At 37.6% G+C, this 15,083-nt stretch overlaps 6 protein-coding genes across 6 annotated transcripts in view; 2 read left to right on the forward strand and 4 right to left on the reverse strand.

Moving 5' to 3' along the window:
* Positions 1 to 534: 534 nt before the first annotated feature.
* On the reverse strand, positions 535 to 4,019 carry RHIMIDRAFT_239040 (uncharacterized protein; the record flags this gene model as incomplete). Its single annotated transcript, XM_023609091.1, has 6 exons — positions 535 to 825; positions 886 to 1,326; positions 1,383 to 1,450; positions 1,504 to 1,694; positions 1,744 to 3,380; positions 3,435 to 4,019. The coding sequence occupies 6 exons, from the start codon at positions 4,017 to 4,019 to the stop codon at positions 535 to 537; spliced, it is 3,213 nt and encodes a 1,070-aa protein (XP_023464603.1).
* A 358-nt stretch (positions 4,020 to 4,377) lies between these two features.
* On the reverse strand, positions 4,378 to 5,723 carry RHIMIDRAFT_239041 (golgi GDP-mannose transporter-like protein; the record flags this gene model as incomplete). The annotated part of the gene is made up of 5 exons (XM_023609092.1): positions 4,378 to 4,514; positions 4,563 to 4,777; positions 4,827 to 5,098; positions 5,150 to 5,419; positions 5,481 to 5,723. The coding sequence occupies 5 exons, from the start codon at positions 5,721 to 5,723 to the stop codon at positions 4,378 to 4,380; spliced, it is 1,137 nt and encodes a 378-aa protein (XP_023464604.1).
* Positions 5,724 to 6,319: 596 nt separating this feature from the next.
* Positions 6,320 to 7,066, forward strand: RHIMIDRAFT_293111 (uncharacterized protein; the record flags this gene model as incomplete). The annotated part of the gene is made up of 4 exons (XM_023613958.1): positions 6,320 to 6,466; positions 6,516 to 6,541; positions 6,725 to 6,903; positions 6,963 to 7,066. The coding sequence occupies 4 exons, from the start codon at positions 6,320 to 6,322 to the stop codon at positions 7,064 to 7,066; spliced, it is 456 nt and encodes a 151-aa protein (XP_023464605.1).
* Positions 7,067 to 9,300: 2,234 nt separating this feature from the next.
* Positions 9,301 to 9,635, reverse strand: RHIMIDRAFT_26993 (uncharacterized protein). The gene has a single exon (XM_023612158.1). It carries the CDS (start codon positions 9,551 to 9,553, stop codon positions 9,338 to 9,340), a length of 216 nt encoding a protein of 71 aa, XP_023464606.1. The 5' UTR covers positions 9,554 to 9,635; the 3' UTR covers positions 9,301 to 9,337.
* Positions 9,636 to 10,711: 1,076 nt separating this feature from the next.
* Positions 10,712 to 11,044, reverse strand: RHIMIDRAFT_244771 (uncharacterized protein; the record flags this gene model as incomplete). The annotated part of the gene is made up of 1 exon (XM_023610111.1): positions 10,712 to 11,044. The coding sequence occupies one exon, from the start codon at positions 11,042 to 11,044 to the stop codon at positions 10,712 to 10,714; it is 333 nt and encodes a 110-aa protein (XP_023464607.1).
* Positions 11,045 to 13,183: 2,139 nt separating this feature from the next.
* RHIMIDRAFT_258163 (NCA2-domain-containing protein) overlaps positions 13,184 to 15,083 on the forward strand; it is a 2,780-nt gene continuing 880 nt past the window's right edge. The window contains exons 1-6 of the mRNA XM_023611324.1: positions 13,184 to 13,566; positions 13,620 to 14,404; positions 14,476 to 14,610; positions 14,666 to 14,690; positions 14,743 to 14,859; positions 14,912 to 15,029. Coding sequence (XP_023464608.1) covers positions 13,191 to 13,566; positions 13,620 to 14,404; positions 14,476 to 14,610; positions 14,666 to 14,690; positions 14,743 to 14,859; positions 14,912 to 15,029 — 1,556 coding nt within the window. The 5' untranslated portion in view covers positions 13,184 to 13,190. The remainder of the gene's footprint in view (positions 13,567 to 13,619; positions 14,405 to 14,475; positions 14,611 to 14,665; positions 14,691 to 14,742; positions 14,860 to 14,911; positions 15,030 to 15,083) is intronic.

Raw genomic sequence — 15,083 nt, forward strand, 5'->3', positions numbered from 1 at the left:
AAGAATAAAGGAATGGCTCCTGTTTGTCAAGTCATAATATTGGCAATTTTTAAAGCACAAGAACGTGCTTTATGGTCATTTTATCATCAACAAAGTAACGCAACTGAAAGTATACACACGATGTCCTTTCAGTGCTAGTTTGGCAGTTTTTACTGATCGTGTAAAATACATACCACGACAACGAAATATTATTCGATTCTTGAGTTGAATGGTCAATAAATGATGGTTTGTTTAAAGCATGAGGACGGTTGCCCAGAGCGACCAAGATAAAATTCCTAAAAAAAAAAGCCCCCAATACCAGATAATATTTCCACAAAATGGCTTCAGTGTAGCCAAGAGAGATACCACTATCAGGCCTTGATCATATTGTTGGCCTTCTTTTTGGCAGCTGTTGTAGTTCTTGACACAGTCCTTCGTCATCTAAAATCTCTTTCAGCCCATCGTTTTAATTCATATTTTATAAAATTTCAACTTTTATTTATGATTATTTATAGTCTAAGTTGTAATGTATTGGGTATCTATATAAGTTCTATCTTAATGTTTATAGTTTAACCATATGCTGACACTATCTGGGCCAACCAAATCCCGAACGGTGGCCACCAGTAGTTCTAATTCTACGGAGAGTTGTTCCGAGTTCATCATATAAGTGCTATAATACGTGTATTCCCTTTCGCCTAAATGCTGTACTTTGAACACATCCATTCTACGCGCCAGATTTGTCAATGTACGTCTTGCCTTGGTTGGTCTGACGACATATGGTGGTAGAGGAGACTTGTTGGTCAACGCATCAGAGCTTAAATGAAGCGCGGTCAAGTAAGACGCAATCTATACGGAAATATTTTTTTAATACCTTTTAGTGTCTCATTTTCTGTGTATGTGTCATACCATCTGTTTTCTTGCTTGCCATGTATCTTTAACAACCATCATTCTCCATTCAAATGAAATCTTTTGTATGACAAACTCCATTCCAATGATCAAACCTAATATGTTATCGAGCACCTGAAGCAGATAAAGGTACTTTTGTGCTGGGAATGTTCCTCGCAGTGTAGGTTCAAATCGGCTTTGATCCAAAAGGACGCGTTCACCTTTGATCTGTTGACGTATACTGTTTGCGATGGCCTGAAATAGTGCCCTATCTGCCCGTCGAGTCTCTGGATCTTCGGGTGTGTCTCGAACAAGGAGTGCTAAAAATGTCGAATAAAGTGAGCCGAGGTCACTGATGGTGTTTGAAATACGATGCCGTAGTTCAACTCTGCCTGTCCTCGGGTATGGGAAGGCACTGATGATAAGTGCAGCAAGCACACCCACAAGACAGGTCACTGCTCTCTAAATAATGTAAAAAAATATTAGTTAAACGACACAAATAACAAGTGTATTATTACTTGATAGGTGATGACAAAGATTGTTGTTTGATTGCTTCCTTCGTCCAAATTATAAGTGTATCCAAGAACTAATAGTAAAGATATGAGTTTTAACTTCCTTATCTCAGTAATAATGACTTACTCAATGATGTTGTTACTAATGCAAATAGACCACTTGCTTTCCAAAACTTGCCATTGATATAAACCAGCCACCAGGGCAAATTAACGAAAAACGTCAAAATGATCAGGCCTGGGATAGTGCCTCTGGCTATTTCCCAAATGATTATGCTTTGAATTGCACCAATGAACGTCCCTACTGTACGCGTTGCTGTTCTACTCAAAATGTTAAAGACAACCGATATATCTTTTTTTGATTATTTACGCAAAAAAGTTGCTTCCAACTGAAGGACCCATCCAGATGAGAGCCACAACAACAGCCCATTGCCCACGAGATTCAGAATACCAACCGACTGAGTCTTCGAGAAATGCTGGCAAGGATAGCGCTACGACCACGATGATGGCACGAAAGGCAAAGGCAGCATCAGCAGTATAAACGTATTGAACGATAAATAGGTATACATTATAAAAAAAGTGCTGTCGTTTGGTGGTAGGGTAAGCAGCATCTGGATCGTGATAGTCCATTGGATCCAACGCGTTCCTCCTCCAGGGGTTTATCGCTACTTTTTCCAAATGGCCCTGTCTGTGCTCATCAGGCGTTCGGATCCGCCCGCGGTAAGGTGTTTCCAGTTTATACAATGGCTTCTTTTGTAATTGACTTTCCAAGTCTACGATGGACGACTGTCGGTGAGTCGCTGCGGACGCTGCGATTACTGTGGCGCGCCTTCTCAAGCTTTCTTGGATGGCCAGCGGATGTGTGGTTCCTGCAATAGCAGCAGGTGTCTCTAGGTCAAAGGATGCTTCTGTCTGATGATCTTGAAATAACCATTTGGTAAACGACAGATGCGGCCACCAGAGTTGACGACGACTACGGTTAAGGTCAAGCTCATAGATAAGCGATGTTAATGTGTACAGTAGCTTTGCAAATGTGTGTAGATTGAACTGAAAAGTGAGCAAAAGGAATAAGATACGTCTGGGTACACCTGTAGATGTATAGAGTCTGTTGAGGCCAACGAGTCTCTGCTCATGGAATTGACGGATTGCTTCATAAAGAGGAATTGAAGGATCGACGGATGGATCGTAATAAAACGCCTTTTCTTCCTCTTTTTCTCTCTCTGCTCCCACCTTCCACCGATAATAGTACTTGTAAAAGAAAGGTTTGCCTTGATATCGAGGATCCAACGACTGCATGCGCCGCAACCGTTTGATCGATTCCTTAACAGCTTCTGAACAGGCGAGCGCCAGATGAACGTAAGTCGGCCTGACAACATTCAGTATCTCGTCATAATCAGTTTTCCAGAAAGTGATCACTTTCATTGAGTCTTCCCATTGAACTTTTCGTTGTCTCAATTGCTGGCTTGAACATGTCGTCTCGTTACTCTCTGTTGATTCTTCTTCTTCACTGTCCGATACCTCCAAGGCCTCTGCTTCTTCTTCATCATCTGTTCCACCATAGTAGCTGCGAGGCCTCTTTATATGCATCTCATCATCCTGTTGATTGTCCCGCTCCATCACTTTCCTTTCTGCATTTCGCATGTTTTCCTCCATCGCACGGCTGATGCCCAACCCCCTGAGAGGCACATGCAGCTGCTTGATCAAGGTAGTGAGTTCACTGACGTCAGTAGTTGCAATGACGTTGTACGACGGCTCCCTTCGGACCATGCGTTTCTTTTGTATCAAGGTTGAGACAAGGAGATCGACTTTTTTATGTATTACAGCAACCGAATCAACATGATGTTCTGACTGTAAAAAGGCGTTTACCTGATGCTGTGTGATATAATCAAACTCCTCCAACACCTTGATCAATTGTTCAACGTACACTCGTGTGCTGTTTTCCGGAAAGAGGAAGAAGACAAGAAAGATGAGAGCAAATCCAACAAGGGTAGGTATTAATGCTTGGAGCTATCGTAGAAAGTTTAGCAAATGTAGGGCTAAGAGATGCTAGAATCAACCTACAGTAGGAGCTGTTGTAAACTCCGAATTTTGAACAGCGGCTGTCAGACTGATAACCATGATCGTGGCTGCCAACATACCGCCCACATTTGCCTTCTCTACTCTGACTCGAATGATGCTAAGGAAGAAACAACCAATGATCAAGAAGAACATCAAGATGGCGCATACCTTGGGTTGAGCCATCGTCTTGTTCGTTTGATCTCGTACTAGATTCGACAAAAACGTACCGAGGATAGACCAGGCGGCGACAAGACAGCACATCAGACTGCCATACACGACATCCTCTGCTAAAAAACCATATGATTTCGACGGATGCACAAACTCAACTGCGACAGCGGCTAGAATACCACTGGCGCCTGTTAGCTGACGAACAGGATTGATCAAGAAGAGACCAAAGGCGATCGTGAGCGCAATATTCGCCTTGACAATCTTGACACAGATCGGCCAGGTCATCGATTTCCAGAGACCTGCCAGTCGCTGCTGGATCGATTCGAGTGGTAGAGGATGACCAGTGGTCGATGATAATCGAAACCGTGTCTTTGCGTCCAGTATCTTGTTCTTTTTTGGTCGTGCTTTCTTTTTGCTCATGTATTTGAAAATTAAAAAAAAAGTAGAAAAAAAATGGATAAAAGATTAGGAAATGTACGCACACCATATTTATGCAAGGCAAGCTTTTTTTTCTGGCTTCATTGATTGGCTAAATGCTCTCTGCAATTAAAACTTGCAACAGTTTTATGAGTATTGCTGCAGCAACAGAAAAAAAAAAAAAAACAGGGGGAAAGAATAGATGAAGATGACATGCAAATGTAAGATATAGATGTGATCATCTCACTGTGCTATTTTTTTATATGTAAAACGCCGATTCTTGTCCCGTTTCAGACAAGATAACAAATATATGCTTGATAATAACATAATAAAGTGTATTTTTACTTTTTCAAATTCTAAATTAAGGCTTCCCGTGATCTTTCACTGCGTCTATATTACTTTGGCTGGATGAAGACATTGGAATGATTTCCTTGTTGTTCTGTGGTGTACTATTGGGTGATGTCTTTGCAACTGAATAAACGATACCGGCAATGAAACCTAAGAATCTTTAGTTATTTGAAGTAAAAAGATAAAAATCCAACTTACCAACTATAATTGCAGTAACATTTCCAAATGTAGCAGGATCACCAAAAAACAAGATACCAGAGGCGGCAATAGGCAACTTATTTAAAGCGCCTACCATGGAATAAGTAGTAGACGATGTCGTACGTACACACCAAGCAGAAGCATATGACATGGCAAATGCAGATGCACCTGAAAAGATCATGGCCGTCACCACTTGTTGACGTATATCACTAGGGCTATTGAAACATCAGATCTCTCTAATTTAAATCAATAACGTATACTTACAAATTGATTGCCAAATTTTCTGCTGACCAATCTTCAAAGATGAAACTAGGAATGATGAGAAATGGGATAGAAAGGATGTTGTTATAAAAGACAGTATCAAAATCTTTGAAGTTGGTCAACTTGATTCTCTTTCTCATATAAAGGACAAATGCTGCTGATGTGATACAGTTGGTTGCCATCCAAAAATAGCCCGCAATGGTTGTATCCAATTGCACTATTTCTGATAATGTTTCACTAATATCCGCCCATCCAGCAATGACAGAAGATAAGACCTGTAAGAGATGTCAGCAAATTTTTCTATCTCTGATCTGTCTTTTAGTTACCATCAGCCCAAACGAGATCAGCATCAAGTGAGTGACTCTACCGCCAAACCAAAGCACTTCGCCATAGGCAATAAGGATAATAGTCAAATTTTTAAAGATAGTGTAGATTGGGATACGGAGGTATTGAAGCGCCTTTGAACCTGTATAGATCATACCAACCAGTGATACTGCCACAGGTAACCATTTACGTGCTTCGTCTTTATCAAAATCACGGAACTTGATAAGGTTGAAAAACTTGAAGACGACTAATAGGAACACTGTGACCAAGTTCTGTATAAAAAAAAGAAAAAGTTAGCTTATATGTATATATTATTATTATCATTATCATTACCTGAATTGTTAATAGTAAAAAGTTCATATTGAATTCATAGCCACTCAAGACATATTTGTTGGTCACTGTCATCAGTATAGAAGCAAAGCAATAACTGGCAATGGGTAGAATGGCTCTGGCAGTAGGGGATAATTTGATACCAGATGGTGCAACTACTGTTTGCTGATTATGACCATAATGACTATTTTCAGCTTCTTCTTGGTCAATGACCACTTTATATTCCTTGGTCTTATCGTCTCCCATTGCTGTGTCTGTAAAGCGGGAAGAAAAAAAGAGACTAAAATGAATAAGAATAGACAGAAAGCGGTAAAAAAAGGACAACAAAAAGATTCTGAGTTTTATTTGAAAGTGATCGCCCAACAAAAAGCCCACAGTGTGCACTCCCTCACTTTGATCATTTTGATAAACTGTAAACAATGACTTGTAAAATATGTCATACTACCTAAAATTAGACAGTGGAACTTTTTTGAGTATTTCTGGATGCAAAATGTAGAATAGACGAAGGTTAACTGTTGTGGAAGTTTGGTTTTACACAAACATTAGATGGTTCATATAGAAGTATCCATAGTTATTATCCAAAAGAGGAAGATGTCATGTTTAATATTGATTTCGAAGCAAAAATGATTGATAAACGCTAGTTTGTATATTATGTCTAATTTCACTAAATGGTGAGGTAGATAACAAAACAACCAAGGTATTCTAAAACCGCTGAAAGTCAAGTTAATCTTAATTATCTTGTAGACTGATGATACCAGCTACGGGACCAGCAAAAAAAATGAATGCATGTGAAGCCTACTTGGTGGACACTGCTGTGGTGGATATGAAGGAGAGGAACAAATATGACAGCCAGATTATTATATTTTTCATTTGTACTCATATCGAATTGGATGCAATGGGGATTGACTTGCCCTATCTTTCAAGGTTTAGATGCTCTCGATATTACAGTGAGTGAAAATATCCTTGCCTTTACTCCTGTTCTCTTCATTGTAGGTGATAATGCGCACTATTGTATTTAGCACTGATATTGACTTATAGAGCATTCAAAGAGCTTACCATAAGTTGTACAGTACCTGTCCAAACTATATTGTAAATAAAAGAGAGTCTGTAAACAGAATGGCATCACACTAATAATCTATGCTACAATGTGGTGTATATTGCTACCCTGTATTAATAATCTATATATTCTTTACTTCTTATTTTACAAAAATAAAAAGATATACTTGGAAGTTATTGTTTAATCATAGTCCATTTCAAATCAACTATTCAATCAATTCTTCAGTCGACAACCATTACCAGTGCTCGCTTGTTGATACAGTGCCTGTATCCCCATGTAGTAACGCAAGTTCTTCTTTCTCTGAAAGAGACTTGTCAGATCAGTATGAAGTGTTTAGTCAGCTAAAAAACGTTCATGGTAATACAAAAGGTAAACTAATAACAGCTATCGTGTAATTTCGTTTTAAACCAACTTATTTATTTCAATAGACATGTTGAACTATGTTGCAAACAACAATAATATCTATATTGTTTCTCTAGACTTCGCTGGACTTTCAACCAACGTTTCTGATTTAAAGGAGTTTGTCAGGTAACAAAAAATAAAACAAAAGTAAAATAGTAGTGGCTAACAAATCCAACAATTTATGGACCACAAGGGTATAAAAAAATTATTATTGATCATTTTTTTATGAATATAACTTCAAGGCCTTAGAAAGAGACCAGCTGTTGAGTGATAATGAAGTTATGAAGTTATTTGATTGTCGAAACCTATGCAAACAAAGGTCAAAGAAATGGCACTATTGTCTGGAATTAATTTATTATAAGGGAAACACTACATGCACGAAAAAATTCACGAAAAAGTGGCTAGTGTTACGAGTGTTACCTCAGGGCGCTAACTGTGATGTCACTTTACAACCTCACACTACCTTTATACATTACCTAAGGCTGTTCGCGGTTTCCTTGGTGAAGTATCCTGCATCCACAAACTGGAGCTTGCGGTGTGCATGATTAACCAATTGCATATATATATATATATGATACTATTGGTACTTTATATTCGCAATTTGTTTTAAATAAAAAGAATACTCTAGTATTTTTTCTCTACCTTCATTCATAATGAAACTGTTGCGTAAGTAGTATATATAAACCAAAATCAAAAGCTAGAACTAACGTACAAAATGGAAGTTACTAATAGCAATAAAAATTATAGAGCTGAAATATCTTTAATGATAAATGATGTTGTACGGGTTAAGCCTTTTATTATTTATTCATATAATAAAGAATTATCACATAATCCAAACATTCTAACAACTGGTCTGTACAATGGGCTAACTCTAGGGCATCTATTTTTTTTTTATTGTCTTCCAAACAAGTAAAAGTGGCCGCTTTGGAGGTACATGATGATTGGAAGACTCCTTTCTGGCAGACTATTATTAAAAGGCAAAAAAAGTGAGCTACAGTTATCTTCTGTATACATCGCAGTAATGATGCTGTATGTATATGCAGCTATTTGGAGAGCATCAACTCTGTCAAACCAGTGAGCAGTGCTAGCGAACGTGTTATGGTCCTTTAATGCCTCCTCTATTCTTTCGTCTATGCGATCAGTTGCAATAAAGATATATAAGTTCAAATGTCAAAGTACTTGTGCTATAAAAGTACTTGCTTTTATACAGAGATGCTTTATTCTTTAAATAACGCTCTAGAATTTTTTCTTTAACTTGTATGAACTGACGTTGGTCACCATAAACAGCGTGCGCTATACATTTAAATCCACAGTTTCCATCTCCAATCGAGTTCAGTTTTAAATCTGCTTTGTTTTTGTCAATTTGGATCCGTAGATTGTCTAAGGGTAACGGAACAGAAGGAAGCTTGCTACGGTTACTATGCGTATAATATCTGAAGCTAAAGAGAAGACAATTTATAATCCTATTATGCACTCTTACCTTATATTTACTTTTTTTGGTTTTTCTTTTTCTAATTTTTTTAAAATTTTCTCTTTTTTTTTTTGTCTGTTTCGCTTCTTTTTTAAATTCTTTTTTTAATAACTTGATTGCAATCGGTAAACGCTTTGTGTCCTTCGGCCTTCCTTTCAATTACACTTATATAGAAGGAAACAGGAAGTTTTCCATACGTTTTTCGTTTGCTTCTGCATTCTTTTTCAAGGTTTCAATTTGCCGAAGTAGACTCTCTTTGTCTTGATCACTCTTTAATTTTTTGTTGAAATCTTGCAACTCCAGTGTTGCTTTCTGCGAATTTGCATCAATTAGAGCTGGATCAGCTTTTGGTTCTTCAATTGAATGCGTATGATCTTAAACTATTTATATAGATACAAAAAAAAAAAGAACTATTGTTAAGAGCTTGTACATGTATGTTTGTGCTATCTTATGATACTTACAACGCTCGACGAGCTGATATTTAACCATCTTTTTGCTATGATATTGAGAGGGACAACAACAAATTGGCAAAGTACATGCTTACAAGGAAGTCTATAATTGTTGCGATAATAGCAACTACGTTGCGCAAGTGGTATGCAAGAAGGGCCAGAGAAAAGCTTAGCAAGCTCAAGCTTGTTTTTGTCCATAGCAAACTTAGACATCTTGCCTTGTAACTGTTGAACGCGGTAGTCAATATGCTTATTCAGCAAACCCACACTTCTTTTGACCACTTCTTGCTCGTTTTTCAAATTTCTAAGGTCTCACTATTTTTACATTTAGTATGTCGCAGTTTATTTCAAGCATAATAGCATAAATATAAGTGTACTCATATCTTTATAAAAGTAATTTCACGAAAGTTTATATATTTAATTCATAATATATGTTCGCTTTAAGCGATAATAGCACTCACTTATGTCAAATCGAAAGAAATTATTGATCATGATTCGTGTAATTCTTTATTTTCATACATCCTGTACATATCATATATGTTTGATTTGCTCTGTAAATCTCACTTACCTTTTCTGCTGCCCATAAATCAACCTTATGTGAAACAAGAGCCAATTTACCCGATGATGTCCCAAGTGCTGTCTTGAGGGAAGAGTGAGGTCCTTCGACTCTGTTGGAAGAGCGATTGCCCAAATGCATGTACTTGTCGGCATGGTATGCTACCCAATGCACCTCATCTTTCAAAATCCTACAAAACGAAAATAGAATGATTAAATATGCGTGTACTGCACAACAAAATGTAAAGCTATACTTCTCTAAATATGCAAGTACTGCCTCTCCTTTATCTGTGCGCACTTCATCCTGCGAGAAGTAAGCATTGAATGCATCTACTGCACTATTTTTCGATATTTCATCTTTACACTTAAATGCAAGCTCATAAAATAGCTTCTTAGTACGAAGTTTAACTATTTTACGGTCATTTTCTAATAATATAATTTAGTAACTATTCCGATATCTCTCTATCATAAATTGTATACCATTACTGTAATTTTTCGTGAAGTTCTGAAGTGCATAATTTTGAACGTTTCTCAAAAGGTGGAGATAGCACAGCAGTGTATCTGATGAAGGGAAGACCATTGCAATTGCCCGTCGCAAAGCAGATTCGTTATCCGTAACAAACACATTTGGAAGCTCCAGAGAGGTGTTTGCGATCAAAGCGTCAGGAGCCACAGAGTTCTTGAACATTTGCAGAGCCCACAAATAGTTCTCGATTTTCTCATGTTCCATTCATACTCCCGCAATATGATACGTTGTTAAGGTATCTCTTATGTCTCCTGTAGTGTTACTCGTGCCAACAATGTTGAGCAACGTCAACCCGTGGAAGTTGGTTTTATACGTGGCATCATTAAATTGCACTCAAGCATACGACAAGCTTCCGCAATTGCCTCAGATTCTGCAAAAAAAATAATCTCATGTCAAAGACATTGTTGGAATTGGCTCTAACCTTGACAATGTAACCCTTTGTTTTCAAGTTGTTGACAAAGTTGAGAACTTCATTGGACTCGGATTCCTTTGATTTAAAATGTTGTTGTCTGATGTTGTGCAAGTCTCTGGTTATTAAGTTGTTAATGCTTTGAGCCTTGAGATTCTAATAATGAGAGGGGAAAAAAGGTTTGTGGTGAATGTTTTCAAAGCATTCACTATTTATCTTTACCTCCAAAATAGAGCTCGCATTACACTTTGTGTTTTCAAAAAGATTGCGCAGTGTTGAGCTTCACTACGTCTAAATGATGGAAAACAGCGTACGTTCGATAATCCGTAGCCATTTGGTGTCTGTGATCTGCGAATTTCGAAATACTAGAATTTATTCTTGCTTGCGTAAATGTAGCAAGGACAACCAATGCGCTGGGTGTCCTTTTGGCGAACAACGATCTTTTCGTTTCCAGAAACACACTTATGATTGTTTTCATACTCTTTTTCATGATTGCACATCAAGTGAATGAACTTTTGGTTTAATTTGTAAGTAATAAACGGAAAGTTGTACTTCACACCAAAAGCTTTAGCAGCCTCTCTGACATCGGATAAAGTACCAAATACTTTGCCGGTAGAAAATACATCTCTGGATTCATTTTCTATGTCAGCAATGAGTTTGGCGTTTTCATCCACAACAATTGTGTATTGAGTATTCATTTTAGTTTATTCGAAAGAATATGGAAAGGTATTTCTGTACCTGAGCCAGTTTTAGTGTGGCATCGCACTTTGAAAATATCGTTGGATGACATTACAGGTAGCACCCGTGCATTAGCCACTTTTTCGTGAATTTTTTCGTACAGTTGTCATATCCAAACATAATTCACACTTATTGAAACTAGGGAAATTACCCTTACAATAACACTTACTAGCACATAACATCATTTCTTGATTCAGATGTCACAGTAGTAAAACCAGGAAACCCTTAATTAAGCTACTTTACCCCAGAACAACTGTTAGACCCACGTCAACTATAATCCCACAGTAAACTTGAATAGTATAAATAAGAACTACTCTTTATCAAATAAAAGGATGAATTCAGTCTTACTATATCTTATTGTCTATTATTACTTTTGTATTATCCCAACTAGTGGATTTATTCTTTGATGTGCTAATTCTCTTGTCGATTACAACAGCAAAAACAGTATTTTTCGCTGGTGAAGAATTGGTTGAATAGTTGATTTGAAATGGACTATGATTAAACAATAACTTCCAAGTATATCTTTTTATTTTTGTAAAATAAGAAGTAAAGAATATATAGATTATTAATACAGGGTAGCAATATACACCACATTGTAGCATAGATTATTAGTGTGATGCCATTCTGTTTACAGACTCTCTTTTATTTACAATATAGTTTGGACAGGTACTGTACAACTTATGGTAAGCTCTTTGAATGCTCTATAAGTCAATATCAGTGCTAAAATACGTCAGCTGGGTATTTACGTGGATGCCATTAGTGGTCACAACATCATTATTGTGAGTGCTAACCCAGCCACTGTTATGGAAATATAAATCTCCACTGTGGCGCGTCGAGGCCATAGCAACAAAAGGGCGGTTTTTTCTCTCCTTTCTTTTCTTTTCATACCTTTTCTTACGGGAAAAGTAATGTCATATCTTTCGGGGTATGACCATCTTCCTTTCAGGGAAGCTTTTTTCTTTTTTTTAGTACAGAAATATGAAAATGAAAAAAAGGCAGATGATCATGACATGAAAGCGATGTGTATGTTCTCTGTATAATCTTTAACTGTTTTAAAGTATTTATGTCTGAGTAAGAACAAAAGAGAAAAAAGACTACAGGTTGATGAGATTGTTGAACATTTATTAATGAGGAAGCAAGATGAGTAGCTCATAACAAATTAAGGCTTGATCTTTACAATCAGACGGTTACAAATTAAATCAATACAAGTACACAGCACGTTAAGAATGTCAAAACATGACAATTATTAAACAATGAAGTTCCCAGCATCTTCATATATAATGATTCCCAATTGTTGAATACAAAGTATCAATTAAAAGAGAATTAATCAGACAAAAAATATACTTTTCAATTGACTTTATTAAGGACGAGTATTTATACTAAATGCGAGACACCCTTTGCAGCTGACTTTTCACAGAGGGTTTTTATTAATGACATTCAGGGCAAAGAGAAAGAGTTGGGACGAATCAAATAAAGCACAATATGTCTTAATATTTACAAACTTGATTGATGCATTCAACGCATTCGTACATACAGCACTCGTAGGCAGTAACAGCACGTTGCAAGAACTAGCAAACTGACCACAGAACACGCTCATGCAGCGCGTCAAGCTCGATTCTTATTAGTCATAAACAATCCTGCTTGCACATAAAACGAAGCTGTGTGGTCATGAGCTTTTTCTCTTTCTTTCCTTATTCTTCATAACAAAAGAAGCTTTGTCGACGTGTACCTATAATTATTCTTTTATTATCACTTGTCTATACAACAAACGTTACTCCTTTAGATTTGGGAGTGGTCTTTAATTTTTAAACTGTGCGTTTCATGCTTCATGGCTTCGTGTCTGGTCAATAAAAGTTTATTCGAGGAAGTGAGGCTGATGATGGTTTTTTTATTAAATGTGTAAATGGGTGGGTGTTAAAACTACTTGGTCAAAAGAGTGGCTGTTTTCATGGTGTAAGCGAAACACCATTTGTTCAAGAGAAGCAAACATAGTTTAATATGCGGAATGTGTATCATGTTTAAATGTACTATGTGTTTTGATTTTTTGGACTGTTCTTTTTAATGTGAGAAGGAGCAAAAGCGAACTTCTCTTCTTTAATAAAAAAGATGGATACTTTTATTAGTGAGCACATAAAACAACTTAACGCGTCTCTTGATACAACATTCACAAAGCACGTACAAGAGTATAGCTCGGTTCAGCAGATAAGCGATAGCTTGTTAAAGTCAACACAAGCGCTTGACCTTTCGTCACTACCATCTCTAGAACACATTCAAGACAACTTGGTGACATTGACACAACTTCGAGAAAAGGAAAGCGTTGATACAGATTTAGAGTGGCTATTTATTGCCAAATGTACGCTAGCTGTCTATGGATATGTTTTCTCAGATGTGTTGAACTTGACACTTCCTGTGTCTGAATCGATCGACTATTGGAATGGAATCGAGGGTAGCACATGGCAAGAAACATATTATGCCTTACAAAGTAAATCTTCATTAAACTTATGCAAAAGAAGAAACTAATTCATTCTTAATAAGCCATACCTTTTCGTCTTTATTCACTTGCTAGGGACGCAACCCGCCATATCTCCAACTCAGTTGATATGTCATCACTATTCACCTCTTCTGATTACTTACTGACACAGCTATTTCCAATCCACAGCAGAAAATCACTTGATGCTCGTAAATTCTTTGGCTCGCTTCAACGTCGTCCCTTTCTATTGCAAATGATTCATGAAGAGATTCGACTCAAGAGAAAAGCCTTGGAAAAATTCCGTTCTGAACAAGCAGCCAATTTAGGTATGCTGCTGACCGCATCTCCTCAGTTCAATAACTCGGCAGGAGGAAAAACGTTTGGGCAGTCGGTCGGCTCTCAAGTGAACCAGAGTGTACAAATGCTGTCATTTCTCCTGAATCCGGATACGACAATCAATCAGGCGTCGATGCTAGCCTCTCTTGCTGACACCTCAAAAGAGGCAGTGATCGATAATGCCGTTGATGCTCTCACGCGTATCATTCATCAATGGCCCAACGCTCGCAAGAGACACGTTACGGCCGTACAGGAGTCATATGGTAAACCGTCTAGGCTGACGCGATATTGGATTCCGGCCGTCCTTTCTTATTTTCTTGGCCAGATCGCCCTTCGATATGCTCTAAATCGAAAGGAGGATATTGTCCGGTGCGTGGGGGAACTTGGAAACACAGTGCATGATTTCTTAATTAATTGGGTTTGGGAACCTGTGAGGAAAGTTTGGGAGACGATCAGGTTGAAGGATCAGCAGCTGAGACTCTTGAGCAAACAGGGATTGCAAAGTGATTTAGAGGTACGTATAATTACAATTGTGCTTGGACGCGTGTGTGTGGGTGCCTAAGAAAAGCCCTAAATTTTATAAAGTCATTGGAACGAATGGTCATTGGGTTTGCAAAAGATAACCTACATTGGACAGAAGGCGATCTTGCTAAGCTGGCAGAAGATATTCGGGAAGGAGATATTTCGGTTGTGTTGAGAGAGTATGAAAGAGAGATAAAGGTAAGCAGGGAGTTGTATTTGTTATGGTTAAAAGCTCATCTTTTTATTTTAATAGAGTCCTTTGAAAAACGCTGTTCTTGGTATATAAAAGAAAGACTTTTAAAAAAAAGATACTGATTCTAGCTTATATAGGCGACTTACTTCAGACTATTCTTATTCAAGTACAGAAAACAAAGGTGGATGTTGATTTAGCAATGTCTGCTCTAGACAAGTTGCTTCGATCCAACGAGCTTAATTTTGCTTTCTTAGGTTCGTGCGATATATAAATTCAATTGATTGTATTTAAATAATGGAAATATAGCTGTTGCGCCTTCCATGTTGCTCACATGGGCATCGGCCTCATGGCTAAAAGGCTTAATAGAGGGAAGAATGAAGCAGCGTATTGCCAAAGCTGGATTACCTATCCGTGAAACACTCAGGTATATACTACTCTCTCCTTAAAATATATGTGTCTAACCACGTTTTTTTTTTTT

The sequence above is a fragment of the Rhizopus microsporus genome (genome assembly GCF_002708625.1).
Source record: "Rhizopus microsporus ATCC 52813 unplaced genomic scaffold scaffold_12, whole genome shotgun sequence".
Classification (NCBI taxonomy): Eukaryota; Fungi; Mucoromycota; class Mucoromycetes; order Mucorales; family Rhizopodaceae; genus Rhizopus; species Rhizopus microsporus.

Excerpts from the sequence above, each read along its gene's own strand:
- RHIMIDRAFT_26993 (XM_023612158.1), bottom strand. The coding sequence starts at position 9,553 with ATGCATTTGGGCAATCGCTCTTCCAACAGAGTCGAAGGACCTCACTCT.